We start from the raw sequence: 18,610 nt of genomic DNA on the forward strand, positions 1-18,610 counted from the left end.
GTGTATGTGTGCATGTGTGTGCATGTGTGTGTGTGTGTGCGTGTGTGTGTGTGTATATTTGTGGTTGGGTTTCTATGAGTCCAATATATTACAATATATTCCCTTTTCTATTCTCTTTTGGATGAGGGAATTCACCTCACTTGCTTCCAATAAAGTCTAAACTGTTTAACAAATTTTGACACAAGGCAAAATTAAAGCGCAATAGCAGATCGTCTCGCTGTGTAAAACAAAACCCAGTAAAACAATACAGGTTTTAAGAGAAAGAAATGTCAATATCAAAATGAAATTAGATTTTTCTCACGCGCGCAGACACACAGACAAAGACACTACAGATGTTAGGAGAATGGGGGCATTTAACTATCCCTTACTCCTTGAATTCAAACCAGAACAGAAAAGATCTCGAACACTAAACACTCCTAAACCCCTATTTTAAAAGGCTGGTCGTGTTATTTTCCTTTACCCAAATGACTGCACAGCATCCTACGCATAAACACAATTTATATTGAACTCATGGTCTGTTACTGAGAAACATTTGGCAAGTCCCTGGCACAATCAAAGGGCCTCAAAGCGGACGGTTCCAACTCAATTAATCTCCGACATGTGCTCAGTAAATTCAGGGGTCGGTAAATTCAGAAGAAAAGAAAAGTATGATAAAAAGAGAACGGGGAGAAAGAAAGGAAGACGTTTAAATACAGATTCCAGGAATAAACCAGGAGCTGTATTGGCACATCTATGAAGTGCGACCAGCTGTGCATCACGGGAGTCTTTGTGGAATTATGTTCTGTCCAATCAAAAGGGTTTGCAGGGATGGTCACATAATACACGCTACGTAACAGCATGTCAGGCCAAGTTTTGTTTCCCTCTATATTATGACCTTTAACCTATAAAAGTCTATCCTATTATATTTTTACCTCTCGGGGAAACTTCCTTGAACAGGCTTTAACAGGGAAACGCACAAACACACACACACACACTCACACCTGTATGAAGTGTGACACACTCACACCTGTATGAAGTGTGACTTCCATTGAAAACTAATTGTGAAAACCTATTGCACAATAGTAACCATGACGATACATAGGTGACCTCTGGGCCAGTTACATTAAAACGCTTACGCAAACCTTTACATCAAAAGACCTACACGAGGAAGTACACAGGAACCCAAACACACACACATACACACTCACAGGAATCCTTTGTGAAGTGAAAAGTATAAACTGTCGATTTCCTCCATCATGGCTGCTGTGAAAGTGTTTAATCGTGAGCTATTCTCTCTGGTCCACGTCAACACATCACCTTTGGACAACTAAAGAAAATAAATAGAGACATACGGGAGGAGTACTCTGTTAAACTATACCCAACGGCTCAGGAATTGGGTCATTAAAACATTTAAAACCATTAACTCTCACCGCACAGACATGCAGACGATGACTAATTACATCATGTGATACGGAATCTCATCACCATTCATCCAGATTGTCTAACTGGCCGGACAAAGACAGAGCATAAGAAGTATGAGAGATATTTATTTAGATATGATACATTTTTCAAACAAAAATTACAAGCCACAAGGTTTCCAAATGTGAATAAAAGCTGCTCTTTTAGAGCGCCGGGATTGACGAATCACACACCTGAGCTGCGCCTGCTCCCTGATTGGGCGCCCCGTCCTGCGCAAAAACGCAAAAGTCCTTCCCCTCCCCCAAGACCCTCACCGCTACGCGTTCCAAACCACGTCAGCGAGACTTCACATCGGTAAACAATACATCCACAGGGGGAGTCATCCATCACAGCGCTGGCCCTGTCTCTGTCTCTCTCTCGTTCCACTTTAACTCGTCCACGTTTATTCAGGAAATAGAGAGACGGGGAAAAGAACTCAAGAGGATGAGCCGTTTTCCGGTGAGGGACAAGACGTGTCGTCGATGATTCATCGCTCCTGAGGGTTTCTTCTGGTCCGCTTTTTGGGGTAAATCAAAGTCAGTTACGACCCAAAATGGCCGACGGTAGATTTTTTTAAACAAAAACCTTCAGATTATTCGATTGGTTGCTTCGAGGCCCAAAGAGAGGGTTCGTTTAATTCCTACGTTCAACTGAGCCAGGTAGACCTAGGCCCAATCCCATTTCTACCCCTTACCCCTTCCCCTTACCCCTCCCCCTTGTTTTGAAGGGGTAAGGGGAAAGGGTGAGGGGTAGAAATGGGATTGGGGTAGAAATGGGATTGGGCCCTAAACTTCAGTTTAGAGTCAATCTATCTTTTCTTTGTCCACTGTTTATGTTTGTGTGTCTGAAAAAACACATAATAAAATTAATATTATGAGTATAGAAAGAGTAGTAGCATACACAATCAAGCAATAGCAATATAAAAATAACCTTTGAATCCCTATTTAACACTTTCAAACTTGTAACTTGTAACTTGTAACAACCAGCAACAGCCTCATGCAGATCGTGTGTCAGTGAGGGACCGGCCCCATGCTGTCATGAGCCGACCCCGCGCTCGCATGGCCGCTGTGGCCTCATAGACTCGCCACAGAGCCCTAACGCAACGGGACAGACTGCTGTCAGACGGACGGCAGGCGGCTGCTTCCATTAACAAACAGGTCAATGACGCTTACCAGAATGTGTCACCGAAGAGATGGAGAGTGACAGGAGGCAGGGGGGGGTACAGAGGCGGCAGGTCTGTGTGTTTCCCCGGGTGTGTTGGCTTGTTTACAAGGAGAATTGCACTAATGTGTCGTAATGTGTGAACATGTGTGTAATACTAGGCGTTAAGGGACAAGGTTCTGAGTGACAGAGTAAGGACGTATAGCCTGACCCAAAGGGGTCCTGGGTGACCCCTGTTGGGCCCTGTGCTTCGGCCATTTTGTTTGAGCGGTGTCAAGCAAGATGAAACCGTTAAAGATGAAAATTAAAAAGATTCTCACAGCACATCTTGAAAATATCTTGGTGTGTCTTCATTATTGTTTATTTAATAATCAACCAAAAGTGACATTGGCATTTTCTCAGCCTTTTTTTGATTATTATTCTCAGATTCTTTAGATTGTACTGTATCTGTGTGTTGGTTTACACTCGTTTCACTTCCTGCGGTCGTAAATGTTTAAAAAGCTGCATTCTTGATTCTCTGTATTTGATTCCCCACAACCAAAACAAACGCCCATCTCCAGGATTTCCCCTCTTTTGATTTTTCCCTGCAGAGGGCATGTTGAGATGTGGATGTTGTAATGTTTGGACTTCCCACCCACTCCTTCGCTCTCCGTCAGAGCTGCTCGTTCTGGGCCACAGCCCCGGCCTCCAACAGGCCGCCGATGACCTCATCGCTGTAGGACAGGGCCTCCCTGAGCACCTGCACCGTGTGCTGGCCCACCAGGGGGGGCGGGCGCGGGGGGCTGCTGTACTCAAAGCTGCTGAAACGCACAGCTGGACCTGGAGGGGGCAGAGGATAAAGAAAAGAAAGAAAGATCAAAGTGTGGTTGGTGCTCCGACAGCGGTGACGTCAACAACAACAACAATAAAACAGTAAACATGTGCTGACGTTTGTTTAGAGAAGAATAAGGAGAAAAATGTGTCAGATGAAGATCACGCACACATGAGCGCACGTACTTGTCTGCGCACACACACAGAGGCTCACATTAAAAAATGCATTAGCACACATACACACATTCAAACAAACACAAGAACGCACATACACACACACATCCATACACACACAAACACACACAAATAAACACTATAACGCGCACACACTTCCTCACACACAGATGCACACTCAAACACACAAGCACAAACACACACACACGCACACAGATAAAGACCCAAAGACAGTCAAACATACAGTGCACTGCAACTCTTTGGAGGTCATTTAGCTGCTAAAGCACCAGAACCCATGCATCAAAGTTTCTTCCCAAATCAGGAAAGACAATGTTTATTGCAACCAAAAGTGTCTCAGTCTCTGCAATGTACGAAACCCTCCCAGGAAAGCCAGCTGAAGGTAGAGAGAATCGAACTAGCTGTATTTCGACACACAAAAGCTGAACGAATAACATCAGTACCCCTGTGATATTAAGGGGTGATATCATGCTTTCTTCGACTTTTACCATTGCTTTAGACGCATATGACGTATGTATACATGTTTTACGCCTGCTAAGATAGAAAAATCTAAGACCGAGAGGGGGGGGGGGGGGGTATTCGTGCAAAAGATCTGTTTCACGCACTTATTGAGGTGTATTCTCAGTGGGCTCTCAAACTCCACATCCGTAACAGTGTGAATTCAGACTGCAGGGGGCGGTGCTTAAGTGCAGAAGTCCCGCCTCCCGGCTACCCGCAATGTATACATCTTCTCGGGGGTGTGAATTTGTAGACACACACGCAAAGCGTTCGACCAATCACAACATAGTGTGCGTGCTGACCAATCACAACAGACTGGGCTACTCGGAGGGGGGTCTTGAAGAGAAAATCAGCAAATCAGACGGTTTTTGAAAGATGCTGAAATTAGTTTTGAAGAAATTAACAGTGTGAGAATAATAAGGGGTATTTTGAACATACAGGCATATAACCCTATTCTAGTAGTACCCCCAAATGCAATTAGTAAGTACAACAGTGCAATACATACTACATACTCAGTTAACCAGAAGAAGGGTTTGTTTCCGCTTGACCAGAGAATTAAATGAAATAAGTAAGAGCAGCCTCCTAACAACTGTTGTACATGATATCTAACGCCATGTGACTGTGGGAACTGGAGCAGATTGTAAATGTGACAGGTTTGTTCTCTCACACACACACACACACACACACACACACACACACACACACACACACACACACACACACACACACACACACACACACACACACACACACACACACACACACAAACACAAATAATCCTACACACATGTACACTCACAAACACACAAGTTTCCCAAAGGGATATACAACGGATAGAACAGATTGACTTTGAGGAACAAAAGAATGGTTTTGATATGGCTCTTGAGTCTTACACAACACACACACACACACACACACACACACACACACACACACACACACACACACACACACACACACACACACACACACACAAACACTCTCTCTCTCTCTCTCCCTCTCTGTCTCTCTCTCTCTCTCTCACACACACACACAAGGTGAAACCACAAGTGTGCATTGGGAGTCATGGTCTTCCTCTCCTCTAGTCCGCTTCTTTCATCTCTTGTTCCCTTGGTTTGGCTCTTGTCTTCATCAAGACCAGCCTCCTAAGCATGTTTGTCTGTGTGCGTGTGTGCGTGTGCGTGTGCGTGTGTGTGTGTGTGTGTATGTGTGTGTGTCTGTGTGTGTGTGTGTGTGTGTGTGTGTGTGTGTGTGTGCGTGCGTGCGTGCGTGTGTGTGTGTGTGTGTGTGCTCGTTCTTTCTGGCTGCTGTTTGCATGTAAATGCCTGTGGACAATTGTGTGTATCTGTGTGTGTGTGTGTGTGTGTGTGTGTGTGTCTGTGAGCGCGCGTGTGTGTGGTTTCCCCAGCTGTGAAGAAAGATGGAGTGATTTCTTTGTAACCACATCCTCTATCCTAAGTATCCATCTCTCCTCTCCTCTATAGTTCAACAGTGTGATCCCTCAAAGACATGTGTCTTATTGTACACACACGCACACACATCTCCACACACGGACAACAGAGCCACACACACACACTATTACAAGAAGATGAATAAGAATATGTACTGCATAGGCCAAAGATTACTCCTTATCATTAGTTATTTTGGTCATTTCACCATGTACCATGACAAATGTATATGTATCTCACATAATGTGATCTCTGCATGTCCCCGATCACTAGCAAGGGCCATGGCAGCAGTCATCTGTTAGAGTAACCTCTCATGGGTCTTAATGACCCGAGGCCAAATGACAGAGAGAGAGAGAGAGAGAGAGAGAGAGAGAGAGAGAGAGAGAGAGAGAGAGAGAGAGAGAGAGAGAGAATTTAAATTTGAAATGTATTTTAAGAAAAGTATATTTTATTTTTAAAATGGTGATTAATGATTATTCTTTTGGTATCCAATGTATTATTTTAAAGATAGAGAGGGAGAGAGACATAGAGAGACGAGTAGAGACAGAGAGCAATATAGAGAGATTCACACACACAATACAAAACCACACGTGCACACTACTTGCGCATGATACAAAACTCTGCGACTTGTGCCCAACGCTTGACTTGTTTGAGAGAGATCTATATATATATATATATATATATATATATATACCTGGACACTCTGTAAATAATAGAGGTATGAGTTATGAGAAGAGATGATTAATGAAGAGCAAAGAGGAGAAGAGAAAATTGATGGACTTTTTAACTATTGGACCACTAACAAACTGAATTGAACTTAATGTGTGTGTGTGTGTGTGTGTGCACACGTATATATTTGTGCTTCCTAGGAGTGTATATGTATGTACAGAATTTGACCCTGGGGAGGCATTCCCAAGGCTGTTCCTGGTTATTACATGCAAATAGGAATTCTGGAAAAAACAGCTGAAAATAATTCTGAATTCTGGACTTGTTACATCATTCCAAAAGCAGGCACATTCAACGAAAAGATTATTGAAAACATCATTCAGTTCATGAAGTTCAGTAGCAAGTTGCATTTTATATTGGCACATGGGATTAGAGAGAGAGGCAGGGGGAGAAAGGGGACGTATGTAGGGAGAGTTTAAAAGATGGGAGCGGGAGGGGGGGGGGGGGGGGGGTAGATGGAGGGTGGAAACGTGGGTCAGGGCCGTCATCTGTGAAGTCCTCTCTCTTTGATCCACCCAGTTCTCCCTCCTTCCTCTCCTGCGCCTTCTTTACATTTGCCCTCCTTCTTTCCCTTTAATGAGCCTCACATATATACCTCATGCATGTTTTATCAGCATCACGCGCAGTTATGTTTGCATCTTCACACGCACGTATTCAGAAATAGAATCCAGGAACGTAATCGTTTTTCGGGTCGCCGTGTGCCCTGCCTTATCCATCGCCTGAGGCGGGGAATTGAACCCTTGTTAGACAGCATTGTCGGGGGGGCGGAGGTTCTGAGTTCGGGGGCCACCGACCACCAACTGCACTCCCAACCCCACTTCCATCACTCTCAACCCCACCGCAGACCACTGCCTGACGAAGAGAAGAAGAGGAGAGAATGGGAGAAGCTCGCCTAACTTCCACTTTATGGAACACGCCGATCGTATTGATTTAGCTAAAATGTTACTCCCACAAACACACACACACACACACACACACACACACACACATACACATACACACACACACACACACACACACACACACATACACATACACACACACACACACACACACACACACACACACACACACACACACACACACACACATAATTTGTATATTTAAACCTGTCTATATTCATAACAAGTTCATATGTGAGCTAATGATACTGCATGTAATCTGCGTTTCTATTGTGTGCATATGCTTTTGTGCGATTGTTCTTAGACTCTGAAGGGCGACGGCTACTTTGCACACAAACGACAGCTATGTTGCTACATTGGAGTTCCAGGTTGTAATTCGAGGGGCCAGAGAAACGACTGTGTTGAAGTTGACAGATTCATTGATTGATGAAACGAAACAAAACCTTTCCATATTGCAAACTGGGCATCCTTTCACCTCGCTGTCCCTGTGCCAGTGCGTCCAGAGGGGGGGGACAGATCTGTGGCTGGATGGCTCCACACAATGGGGGGATCGTTCATTTACCACTTGCACAAAAACTGGGCATGAGAAGCAGCGGCTCTGTTTCCAACCAATCAGCCACATGACCAGGTTGTCTGGGTATACAATTAGGGTCTTAGGTAACACTCCATCTATCCCCCAGCCCTGTACCATGCCATGTATCCAGCTATTGTTAACCTACAAATGAGGAAAATATTGGGTTGAATTTAATAATGAATGAATTTAATAATGAATGAAGGGTTGTTCCATTTCCATATATCTTAGTAAGTTGGTATAGTATTTTTAAGGACTATTAATATCAGCCGACTGTATTCATCCTTAACATGCCTTGAACGATAACTATGGAAACTAGCATCTACACACACACAGACACACTAGGGAATATTGTGCTTATCATTGTGGTTTGGTTTAAAATCTTAAGGGAGATTGCAGAGGGAATGGAAATGCATTGAAGGATGTAATGGATATGCTACAATTATGGCCTTGTGTGTGTGTGTGTGTGTGTGTGTGTGTGTGTGTGTGTGTGTGTGTGTGTGTGTGTGTGTGTGTGTGCTTGTTTGCTACGGCCTATGATGTGGTAAGACTGCAGAATAAATTCATGCAATTCAAACACAAAACTACACGTGGTACGTGCGTACACACACGTACACACACACACAAACACACAGTAAACTGTTGAAAATATCACATGGGATCCATAAAGCCCTCCTGTGCCCCTCTCATGTGTACCTCTCTGTCTTTCCTGCTCTTTAACTTTCTACTTCCCCCTTTCTGTTTTTCCCTCTCTCCATGTCGTTCCTCTTCTTTGTTTCACTTCCTGCCCTCCTTTGATTCTCCGTTTCCTCGCCTGTCCTCACTCTCAATCTCATTTTAATTACGGCAACCTTTGACCTCGTCTATCGTTTCGGTCTGACCTCGATGCATCCTCTCTCTGTCTTTTCAACATGGCTCCAAATCTTTCGGGCTGCTTAGCATGTATGCCGACAGCGTGACATTTGACCACGGAGGCATCAGCGCACATCCAAGGGAGTAACGACAACCCATAATAGATTGGGGGTCACAAGATGACTTCCTCTCTCACTAGACCATATGAGGGAGTTACTTCATAGACTTCATCAGAGTACTTTATTCAACTACTCTAACTATGGTATCCACTTTCTGCCAGACTACAGGTTTACTAACTATTATCTGTGGGGATCCCGATTAAATCAGGCCTTAAAAAATGCCCAAAAGATTTTACTGCATTGCTTTGCTACACCGCTGTAGCAGAAATAAGATATCAAGCATAAAAATAGATCATTTAGGGGCAGGATAGTCGTTAGGGGGTTCAAATCCCAGACGGAAAGTTACAGGTTTGCTGCCCAGTGTCCAGCAGTCAACCCTTAGGTATTCTTGAGAAAAGAGCCACGCTTACCTGCACATTAATGACAGTATCTAAAAGCACATTATTGAAGTATATTAATACCTTCACTGTAAATTGTAGATACCAAAAAATAAAGAGTATTGCATTAGTGTCAGTCGAATTGAGGTCTCGGAGGAGGGAAGCACTAGATGACTTCAGAAGAGCAAAATGGAGGAAAGGAGGTGGGCGGGGGGTCTGAGGGAGAGAGACAGAGAGGCTGGGGGTCTCAGGGAGAGAGACAGAGAGGCTGGGGGTCTCAGGGAGAGAGACAGAGAGGCTGGGGGTCTCAGGGAGAGAGACAGAGAGGCTGGGGGTCTCAGGGAGAGAGACAGAGAGGACAGCCTGCTGGGGTCTCAGGGAGAGAGACAGAGAGGACAGCCTGCTGGGGTCTCAGGGAGAGAGACAGACAGAACAGCCTGCTGGGGGTCTCGGAGAGAGACAGAGAGGCTGGGGGTCTCACTGAGAGAGACAGACAGGACAGGGAGAGAGACAGAGAGGACTGCCTGCTGGGGTCTCAGGGAGAGAGACAGACAGGACAGCCTGCTGGGGGTCTCGGAGAGAGACAGAGAGGCTGGGGGTCTCAGGGAGAGAGACAGACAGGACAGGGAGAGAGTCAGAGAGGACTGCCTGCTGGAGCTGAGCAACCCTTGACAACACGCAGACAAGCAGAGAGTAGCCAACACACACACAAGCTGAAGGTTTGTTGAAAACACACCAATGCTGTTTCCTGGTCCGTGACCAAGTGCAACATACAAGCTGCTTCCATTCATTACATGTCTTCCTTCTTGGTCAGAGAAACTAGCGGTGGGCTAGGAAGCCACACACACACACACACACACACACACACACACACACACACACACACACACACACACACACACACACACACACACACACACACACACACACACACACACACACACACACAGTTATACAAATATCTGAGCAGAAATAAGGCAGGAGACAGGTTGGCAAAGAGATAACCCTTTGTAGTCGGTCGGCTCATACACATCTTATTACAGACTGTTACATCTCGGCAATTTCATTATTATTGCCTTTCATTGAAATACTGTAGGCCTCACAGCAAATGAGTGAAATCTATCAATTTTTTATCGTTATAAATGATCACAATCAAAATAAACAGTCGAAATAATAACAATTATCCTTTTGTCATCATCGTGCAGCCCTACTTAATACAGATAGTTAGCACAAAACAAACAGGTAGACAGATAGGGAAAAGAAAGGTAGACAGACAACGGACAGGAGGTTAAATCTTGACAGACAGGTATACAGACAGACATGCAGTTAACCCTAAACTGATCCAGTAATCCTACTAGGATAAAGTTCAACTTCTGGGGAAGGACAGAGCCTGGGCCGAGAACCAGAAGCTTCCCTGGGCAGAGTTCCTATTCTTTCGCTGTTTTGTTACAGAGGTAATCAACCTAAAGGAAACTGCATTGTGCTAGCGGATGTAGCTTTCGGAAGGGGATTTCAATAAGTGTATTTCTACAGCGGCGGTGTTCAATTAATAACAACACAGATACCTTTATACAGTTTAATAGTGCTGGCAGAGTTTGTGCTTGCTGTTAATAAGCCTTCAAAGTCACCCATCTCTTTCGACATGATTGGACGAAAAAGATATGAAGACAAATTAAGTAAGAAGGCCTATTCACCTGGATTTGAGGTTGTATGATTTGTGAGAGTAAACCAGACAAGTAGACAGAGTGAGAGGGTTTGTTCATTATGAATGCTGCTGAACAAACAGCTTCCTGTAGAGGAAAGACGCTAAGATCCATCAAGTGAGCACGGCAGCTTGACGTCCCTGTGGATGGCGGTGTGTGTGTGTGTGTGTGTGTGTGTGTGTGTGTGTGTGTGTGTGTGTGTGTGTGTGTGTGTGTGTGTGTGTGTGTGTGTGTGTGTGTGTGTGTGTGTGTGTGTGTGTGTGTGTGTGTGTGTGTGTGTGAGAGAGAGAGAGAGAGAGAGAGAGAGAGAGAGAGAGAGAGAGGATGAGTATGAGTGTGAGTTAATGTCCATCCATGCTGTGGTTCAAGTAATTTTGTACATAGGTTTGAGTACATATGCATGCAGGAGTGTACCGGCTTTTATGTCAGAGTGTGTTTGTGTGTGCGCACGCGTGTGTGTGTGTGTGTGTCTGTGTGTTGGGATGAGGACCAGGATCTTGTGGTTTGAATGATAAACATTTGTTATTATGTCAGCAGGATATCCATAACTGAAAGATCCCGAAGGGATGTAAGTGTGTGTGCATATCGTGTGTGTGTGTGTGTGTGTGTGTGTGTCTGTGTGTGTTTGCGTTTGTCAGCAGGACATTCATTATTACGTCCCATTGCAAAGTAAAACGTCTTCCTCTTTCCTGGAAACATCATTTTACAAATTCAGTGTGACAGAGATGGAGAAAGAGAGAGCAAGAGAGAGACACACACAGAGAATGAGAAAGCGAGAGTAAGCGAGAGAGAAAGGGGGAGACAGAGAGGGAGGAAGAATGAAGAACAGGAACAGAGAAAAAAGTTACAGAGAAAGAGAGATTTCTTTTTCATTTCATTTTTCATTATTTTATTAATACATTAGTTATTATTAGTTAGCACATAATTATTATGGGTTACAGTATGGAAATTATATCTTTCCTTAGTCCCTTACATGTGCAATGAGGGAAATTTGTCCAAATGTGGAATTACTACTCCAAATTGCACAAATTTGCCAAATCAATTCTCTAAGCTAGCAAACTAAGTAACTAAGTATGATAGTAATATGGCCACTCTTATCTGTGCTTCACTGAAACTACTCATGAGAACAATTCAATGCCAATATGGCAGTTAATTAAATAAATATAGTTATGAAATTAATCCTGAAATAAATAATGAGGAAACAAACATATGAATAAATATAAATATATATACATGAGTAACTATCGTTTAATCTCTCGGGACAGGAGCCGGTTTGATAGAAACGTGCTGAACTCGGGCAGTTTGTGAGATATTTTGAGTTTTCAGAGAAGTCACGGATAATCTGCGTCTTCATGTGAGGATCCCCGCACGTTCACAGTCGCCAAGAGTGGACCACTGACTGAACGGCTCGTCAGGACCGCTCGTCAGGACCAGCTGGAGGTGTTCTGCCCAGGGCCGCCCCGACTTTGAGGGTTGCCTCGTGGGCAGGGGCCCCACCCGTCATCACACACACATCTGTGGCCGTAGTCCCATGGACACGGGAGTACCATGGAGGTTTTAGAAGGTCTATCCAATGTCCTTCCATTTGCTAGCAATGCGGAGGCTTCTCGCATATAGTGCTGCTGTATAATCAGCGCTGTTGATAGGGTCTGAATCTGTGAGATAATCACATCCTAATCATTTGAATATAGTGGCTAGATTTAAGAAGAGCTGAGAAATACATAACGAATTTTGCAAAAAAAAAAAAATGAAATTCCTAAATGTGGAATTATTACATAAAAATCCCCTGAAATATTTTTTTCTATATTGATTAATGTATACCGTAGAATCTGCCTTATTTATTTATTTCATAGCATGATATCGATGTATTCTTTTTATATTTACTTAAATTCCTCTTACATTCATGCATCAATTTGTGCATCATTAGATGCTAGGGTGACGCATTATACAACAGCGTCTCAATACATTTCCATAGCTCTCTTCTCCTTTATTGTTCCACTGCGATAACGCTCCCTTGTGACGACTCACATTCAAGATATCATCCAAAGCAGACATGTTTGAAAACTTGGTCCAGAAAGTATGCTTTAGATCCCCCTCATGTCTATTGAAGCTTTGGTCTTTAAGTCCCCGCTGATGCCAAAGATGTGTCTCTTTTGCTTTCCTCTCCTAAGGGTGAGTCTCCGGTGTGTTGTATTGCGGGAGTGACTGGAGCAATGCGACGGGATCGTTATCGGAGCGATCCAGAAGACTGTGGCCCTGATCTGTCTACGTGTGACGGAGAACACAGAAGCCCTGTTTAAATTATCCTTTGATAGTCTGGGATGCGATGTATGCATCCTTCTGCTCGTTTGCATTCTAGTGTATTGTTTGTGTGTGCGTGCATGTGTGTGCGTGTGTGTGTGTGCGCGTGTGTGTGTGTGTGTGTGTTTCACTTACCAGGCACAGAGATTGGTCCCGCAGTAGGATGGTTCATTTCCTGAATAAGGTTGTTGTGCTTCACCTGCAGACACACAAACACACACACACACACACACACACACACACACACACACACACACACACACACACACACACACACACACACACACACACACACACACACACACACAAACAAATCAGATGGGATCTCTTCCTTTTCAGGTATAAAAAGATTCCTTCCCAACATTTAAGGAGAAGTACCACATCTGGAAATTCCACAATTCCGTTCAAGTGCTTGGCCGGACTAAGAATCAGATCACGTGAATGCACTCACACACACGAACAGCTACACACATACAGACACAAACGCACACAGACACGCACACACACACCTGCTTTTGCGCAGGGGCCGAGGGCTGCAAGAGGGGATGGGAGAATGGCTGCAAGGGTGATCGGATGGTGGAGGGGTCGGGGTCGTGTGCAGGTTAGGCACAGTTCTTGGGGGTATCTTTTCTTTGCGCCGCTATCAGTTATTAAAGGCAAAGGCCTCTCTCAATGTGTGCTTGTGCATGACTTCCTCATTTGAGCTACAAGCCTGAGACAATGTAAGGAGAGAGTGAAAGGTCAAACGAAAGGTTCAGGTTGAGGCGAATCAAGTTTGTGTGTTTTTTTTAGCCCGGGAAGTACTTCTAACTTTTTATGTTAGAGCATTTTATCCATTCTCCCATAATGCCCCAACTCGATCAGGCTATGCTAGGGATTTCAAAGTCCAAGCAACTGAATGTATGTCACCCCGTTCTAAATGGAAGTCATCTGTGGTAGTGGATACAGACGATGAGGTGATGTGTTTGCATGTGCATGACCAAAGTATCATCAGCTTGTCAATCCAATAACCCTTTGGATATCAGACGACCACCTGTCGCAGCGGGACCCCTGATCCCACTGCAAGACTGGTTTGGACTTTGACTACTGTCGGGGTGGCTCATAGAAAGACCAGTCACCTTAAAGATCTACATCCAGGTTGTCTGACGTCCTCTCACAAACGGCAGACGGGCTGAATTCCGCGTGGACGGGCGTAAGCATTGGTTTTATTGAGCACCTCAGACCAGATGAAGGTGCGGGGGCCTCTCAGTCCACCTTAATCACCAACTAGAGGTGCGAGGTCTGTTCGGTCCACCTTAAATCACCCCTTTGAGGTCGAACGCAAACCAATGATTTCAGCTCTTTGCAGAAATAGTTACTTAGGTGGTGTGAAAACAATATGAACCGACCGGTTAATGATCACATATTTCAAAGGGTTAAAACAACGCATGTGGGGGGAAGGGGGCGGGGGGGGTCTTTAAAGAGGCGAACAGACGACTATTGTTCAACTACGGCCCTGGCCGCTGGTGGCAGTCGGAGCCTGGAAGTGTTTTATATTACACTACACACACACACACACACACGCACAGGCAAGGGCACAGGCGCACACACACACACACACACACGCGCGCGCACACACACGCACACACACACAGGTACACGCATGGACGCACACACACTACCATACACACACACACAGAACGACTGAAAAACCTACAGGCACACACAGACAGACACACACACACGCACACAATGAGTGGAAAACTGAAGTTTCAGAGCGTGCGGAAAATGCAGAGGAGTCTGGATGTGGGCGAGGTCACTGGATAAACATCCACTTAGAGTGTGTGTGTGTGTGTGTGTGTGTGTGTGTGTGTGTGTGTGTGTGTGTGTGTGTGTGTGTGTGTGTGTGTGTGTGTCTGTAATATGGAAAGAAAGTAGCCTGGCATATGGGCACGGTCTCAGCATACATTGCCTTAACACACAGAGGCTCCGTGTGCGAGTCGGAAAACAGACGCGCATACAGTGACACGCAAACAAAAGAACATACGCTAACTCACACCCACTGACCCACACACACCAGAAAGTAGTGTGTGTGTTTATTTATGTTTCTCATTTCTCCCAGCTGTGTGTATTGCTTCTTCACCTCTTTTTAATGTCTTTCATTCTCCCCCCAATCCATTGCTCTTTTTGAAATTACTTATTCTCTTCTTGTCCTTTTTACCCACACACAGACACACACCCTCTGCCTCAGTGTCGTGGAGCTCTGGTGGTAAAAGTTTGCCAACTTTTCATATTTGACCGACCCTCTTTCTCTCTCTCCCATGGTCCCTTGCACTTCTTTCTTCTACACTGAACTATCTTTCTATCCATATACCTATCAATGCTCTCTTACTTGTATCGCCTTTCTTCATTCTCTTTCTTATATTTCTCTCTCTCTCTCTCTATCTCTCTCTCGCGAGAGAACGGCAACTTCTAATTCAGAGTCATGGCTGATCGATAGCTTTAATATGAACCACAGACCCTATAGACTGTACAAGGGGTGTGTGTGTTCCCCCTCATCTCAGAGTAAATTATACCATTATAATCATCTGTGTGGATACCAACACATTATATGTGTGTGTGTTTGTGTGTGTGTGTGTGTGTGTGTGTGTGTGTGGTTGTGTGTGTGTGTGTGTGTGTGTGTGTGTGTATCTGAGTGTGCTTACATTTGATGCATTCTTCCCTGCAACTATATGTTTGTGAGTTTATTAGGTAATTATGAAGAGTAAATTACGTATGTAATGTTTGTACGTAAAACTGTCTGTGTAAATGTGTTTACACTGAAGCCAGCTATATTTTGTTACGTGTGTGTGTGTGTGTGTGTGTGTGTGTGTGTGTGTGTGTGTGTGTGTGTGTGTGTGTGTGTGTGTGTGTGGGGGGGGTGTGTACGTACATAATAAGTACTGGAGCAGTGCTTCTGCTGAAGAACAATACTGAAGTCTATAGGAAAACAACATATTCAACCATTTAGTTATAAGGATACAAAACATGTTAATTGAGGGTAACAAGAGGCTAAAGGACTGAACAGAGGCTGAGCAGGCCCTACTTTGGTCTAGCCATCCTCATTTAATTAGTATAGAATCCAGGCTCACGTTGGAAACCAACCTACAGCATAAAGGCATTATTCGTGGTCACTTGTGTTGAGAAGAGGACCCAGTTGGCCCGCCATTATGCTTGGCAGTGCAAGCGGTGCATAGCATTGATCGCCGCGCTAGCGTTTGAGCTGGTGAATGTGCCCTAGTGTTTGTATTTGTGCATGCATGCATGCAAGTGTAAAAGTATGATTGCGCACGTGTGTGTGTGTGTGTGTGTGTGTGTGTGTGTGTGTGTGTGTGTGTGTGTGTGTGTGTGTGTGTGTGTGTGTGTAATCCTATCTGCTTGTTATTCGGGGTATCATTACATCCATATGGTCATCAGCATCAGTCACTGTGTATAGACGTTTCAGTCAGTCGACCCACACGCACACGCACACACACACACAAACCCACAAACAGAAAAACAAAGATATGCGGCTCATACACAGACACACATTAACACAACTCGCCTAAAAACGCTCACGGGTAAAGGCAATCGGAAATAATAATCTCACATAAATTAACTAAATAAAAGCCACAGCTGGAAAAATACGACACAAAAGAAAAAATGCTAACTAAATGTCTCAGATTTAAAAAATGAAGGGGAATTGGGGATTCAACATATGACTGGAAATGTAAGTCAGGCTGGATCAAAGGATAGAGCTGTTAACGGGAACAGTAAACCGACTTACTTATTCCCGGGAAGCATTGAAGAAATAAACTAATAAAATAATTGGACAATAAGACTACAGTCTAAGGTCAGTAGGACTACAGTACATCAGTACAGCAAACAGAGTTTAATCGAAAAAGAATAGTATCTCATTGTGTGTCTTATCTGGGATCCAGCAATCCTACTATTTTATTCAGATTCAGCAACAACAACACAAGATGCAAAAACAATACAAGATCAAGTAAATAAAGATAAGTAAAACATACAAATATGTAAAAATAAGTAGCAGCATAAATAGATCAAAATAATAAATAATAATAATACAGTAAAAGAAAGTCAAGTAATTACTAACAGTAGAGAAAACAGTGGTAATAATAAGTAATGAGGTGTAGCTGTTATAGCAGAACTTTGGCACAGAGCTCATGCAGGAAACAAAAAAAGGTGATTTTTAACAAGTGAAATTGACAAGTTGAAGACTTCTGGCCGAGTTCATGTTGGCCAATTACACGCTTACAGCTCCCCGCCTCCAACCACACGATGGCTCGAACCAAACACAATGTGAAAGAACGTGAAACACCTATCACACCAACATCTGAGCTCGTCTGCCATCAGATTTAGATGTTAATCTAAACTCACTAATCCAAGTTCATGTTTCTTATGAGTGGGTGAAGAAGGCTTGTTGAATTCTGCTTCAGATCAGGCAGGAGAACATAGATTTAAGTTTTTTTGGGTTCCAATATAGATGTATGAAGAACAACTGATCACAAACACAAAAGCTTTTTAGGGTTTTTCGGGAACTGATCAAGTTGTTCAGATATGACCGTTGTGGCTCTGGAACCGGCTCATCTGACGACAGTCGTTACGAAATATTAAAGGGAGGAACACATGTGTGTTTGAGCGATGGCATTACGGAGGTTCCTGGTGCTATGGCCACCACGAGCCCTTTGAGACCCCGTCCCGGGCCGCCATGGGACTGTCCATGGCCTCGTGAAATACAGTTTACAATACCATTTGGAATGTGAATTTCATTAGAAAAAATACGTATTGTGAATGATGATTAGATATTAAACCTTCAAATTACTGCATAATTATGCATTGGGATCTTAACATTTCATGATGCCTAATAAGTTAAGGGTCAATCCTATTACCGTTCTCTCTCTCTCTCTCTCTCTCTCTCTCTCTCTCTCTCTCTCTCTCTCTCTCTCTCTCTCTCTCCCTCTCTCTCCCTCTCTCTCCCTCTCTCTCCCTCTCTCTCCCTCTCCCTAATTTCCTGTCCTGGAGTGCTTTGGTCTGCTACGTGTTACAACACATGGAGTAGATTTGGCTTTGAATGTTATTGATCGGGACCTTGTGCAGCTTTAAGCCTCACCTGCCTGGCACGTGTGTGTGTGTGTGTGTGTGTGTGAGCCCGTAGTGTGTGCTTCTGTATGGGGACACGTGTGTGCAAAAATGTTATAATAAGTTATTGTGTAAGTGTGTGTGTAGTGTGTGTAGTGTGTGGTTAAGTCCCCTGTTATTCCTGACTTCTTTCAAGTCTGCGTGCAGTTTAGCGAGCTTTGTGATCAACACACACACACACACACACACACACACACACACACACACACACACACACACACACACACACACACACACACACACACACACACACACACACACACACACACACACACACCAGAGCACCAATATGCAACTAAACTCTGTCTATCTCTCCTCACTGTAATCTATCCCCCGCCCTAACCTTCCCTGAC

At 44.1% G+C, this 18,610-nt stretch overlaps 1 protein-coding gene across 3 annotated transcripts in view; it reads right to left on the reverse strand.

The window, feature by feature from the left end:
* Positions 1-1,511: 1,511 nt before the first annotated feature.
* sugct (succinyl-CoA:glutarate-CoA transferase) overlaps positions 1,512-18,610 on the reverse strand; it is a 63,274-nt gene continuing 46,175 nt past the window's right edge. For 2 of the 3 annotated variants that reach the window (XM_056584435.1, XM_056584434.1), the window contains exons 13-14: positions 13,233-13,296; positions 1,512-3,417 (exon numbers count right to left, since the gene is read on the reverse strand). In XM_056584435.1, coding sequence (XP_056440410.1) covers positions 3,251-3,417; positions 13,233-13,296 — 231 coding nt within the window. In that variant the 3' untranslated portion in view covers positions 1,512-3,250. Of the gene's footprint in view, positions 3,418-12,832; positions 13,062-13,232; positions 13,297-18,610 lie in introns of those variants that run through there. The other variant, XM_056584436.1, reaches the window with a different exon arrangement.

Source organism: Gadus chalcogrammus, chromosome 23, assembly GCF_026213295.1.
Source record: "Gadus chalcogrammus isolate NIFS_2021 chromosome 23, NIFS_Gcha_1.0, whole genome shotgun sequence".
Taxonomy (NCBI): domain Eukaryota; kingdom Metazoa; phylum Chordata; class Actinopteri; order Gadiformes; family Gadidae; genus Gadus; species Gadus chalcogrammus.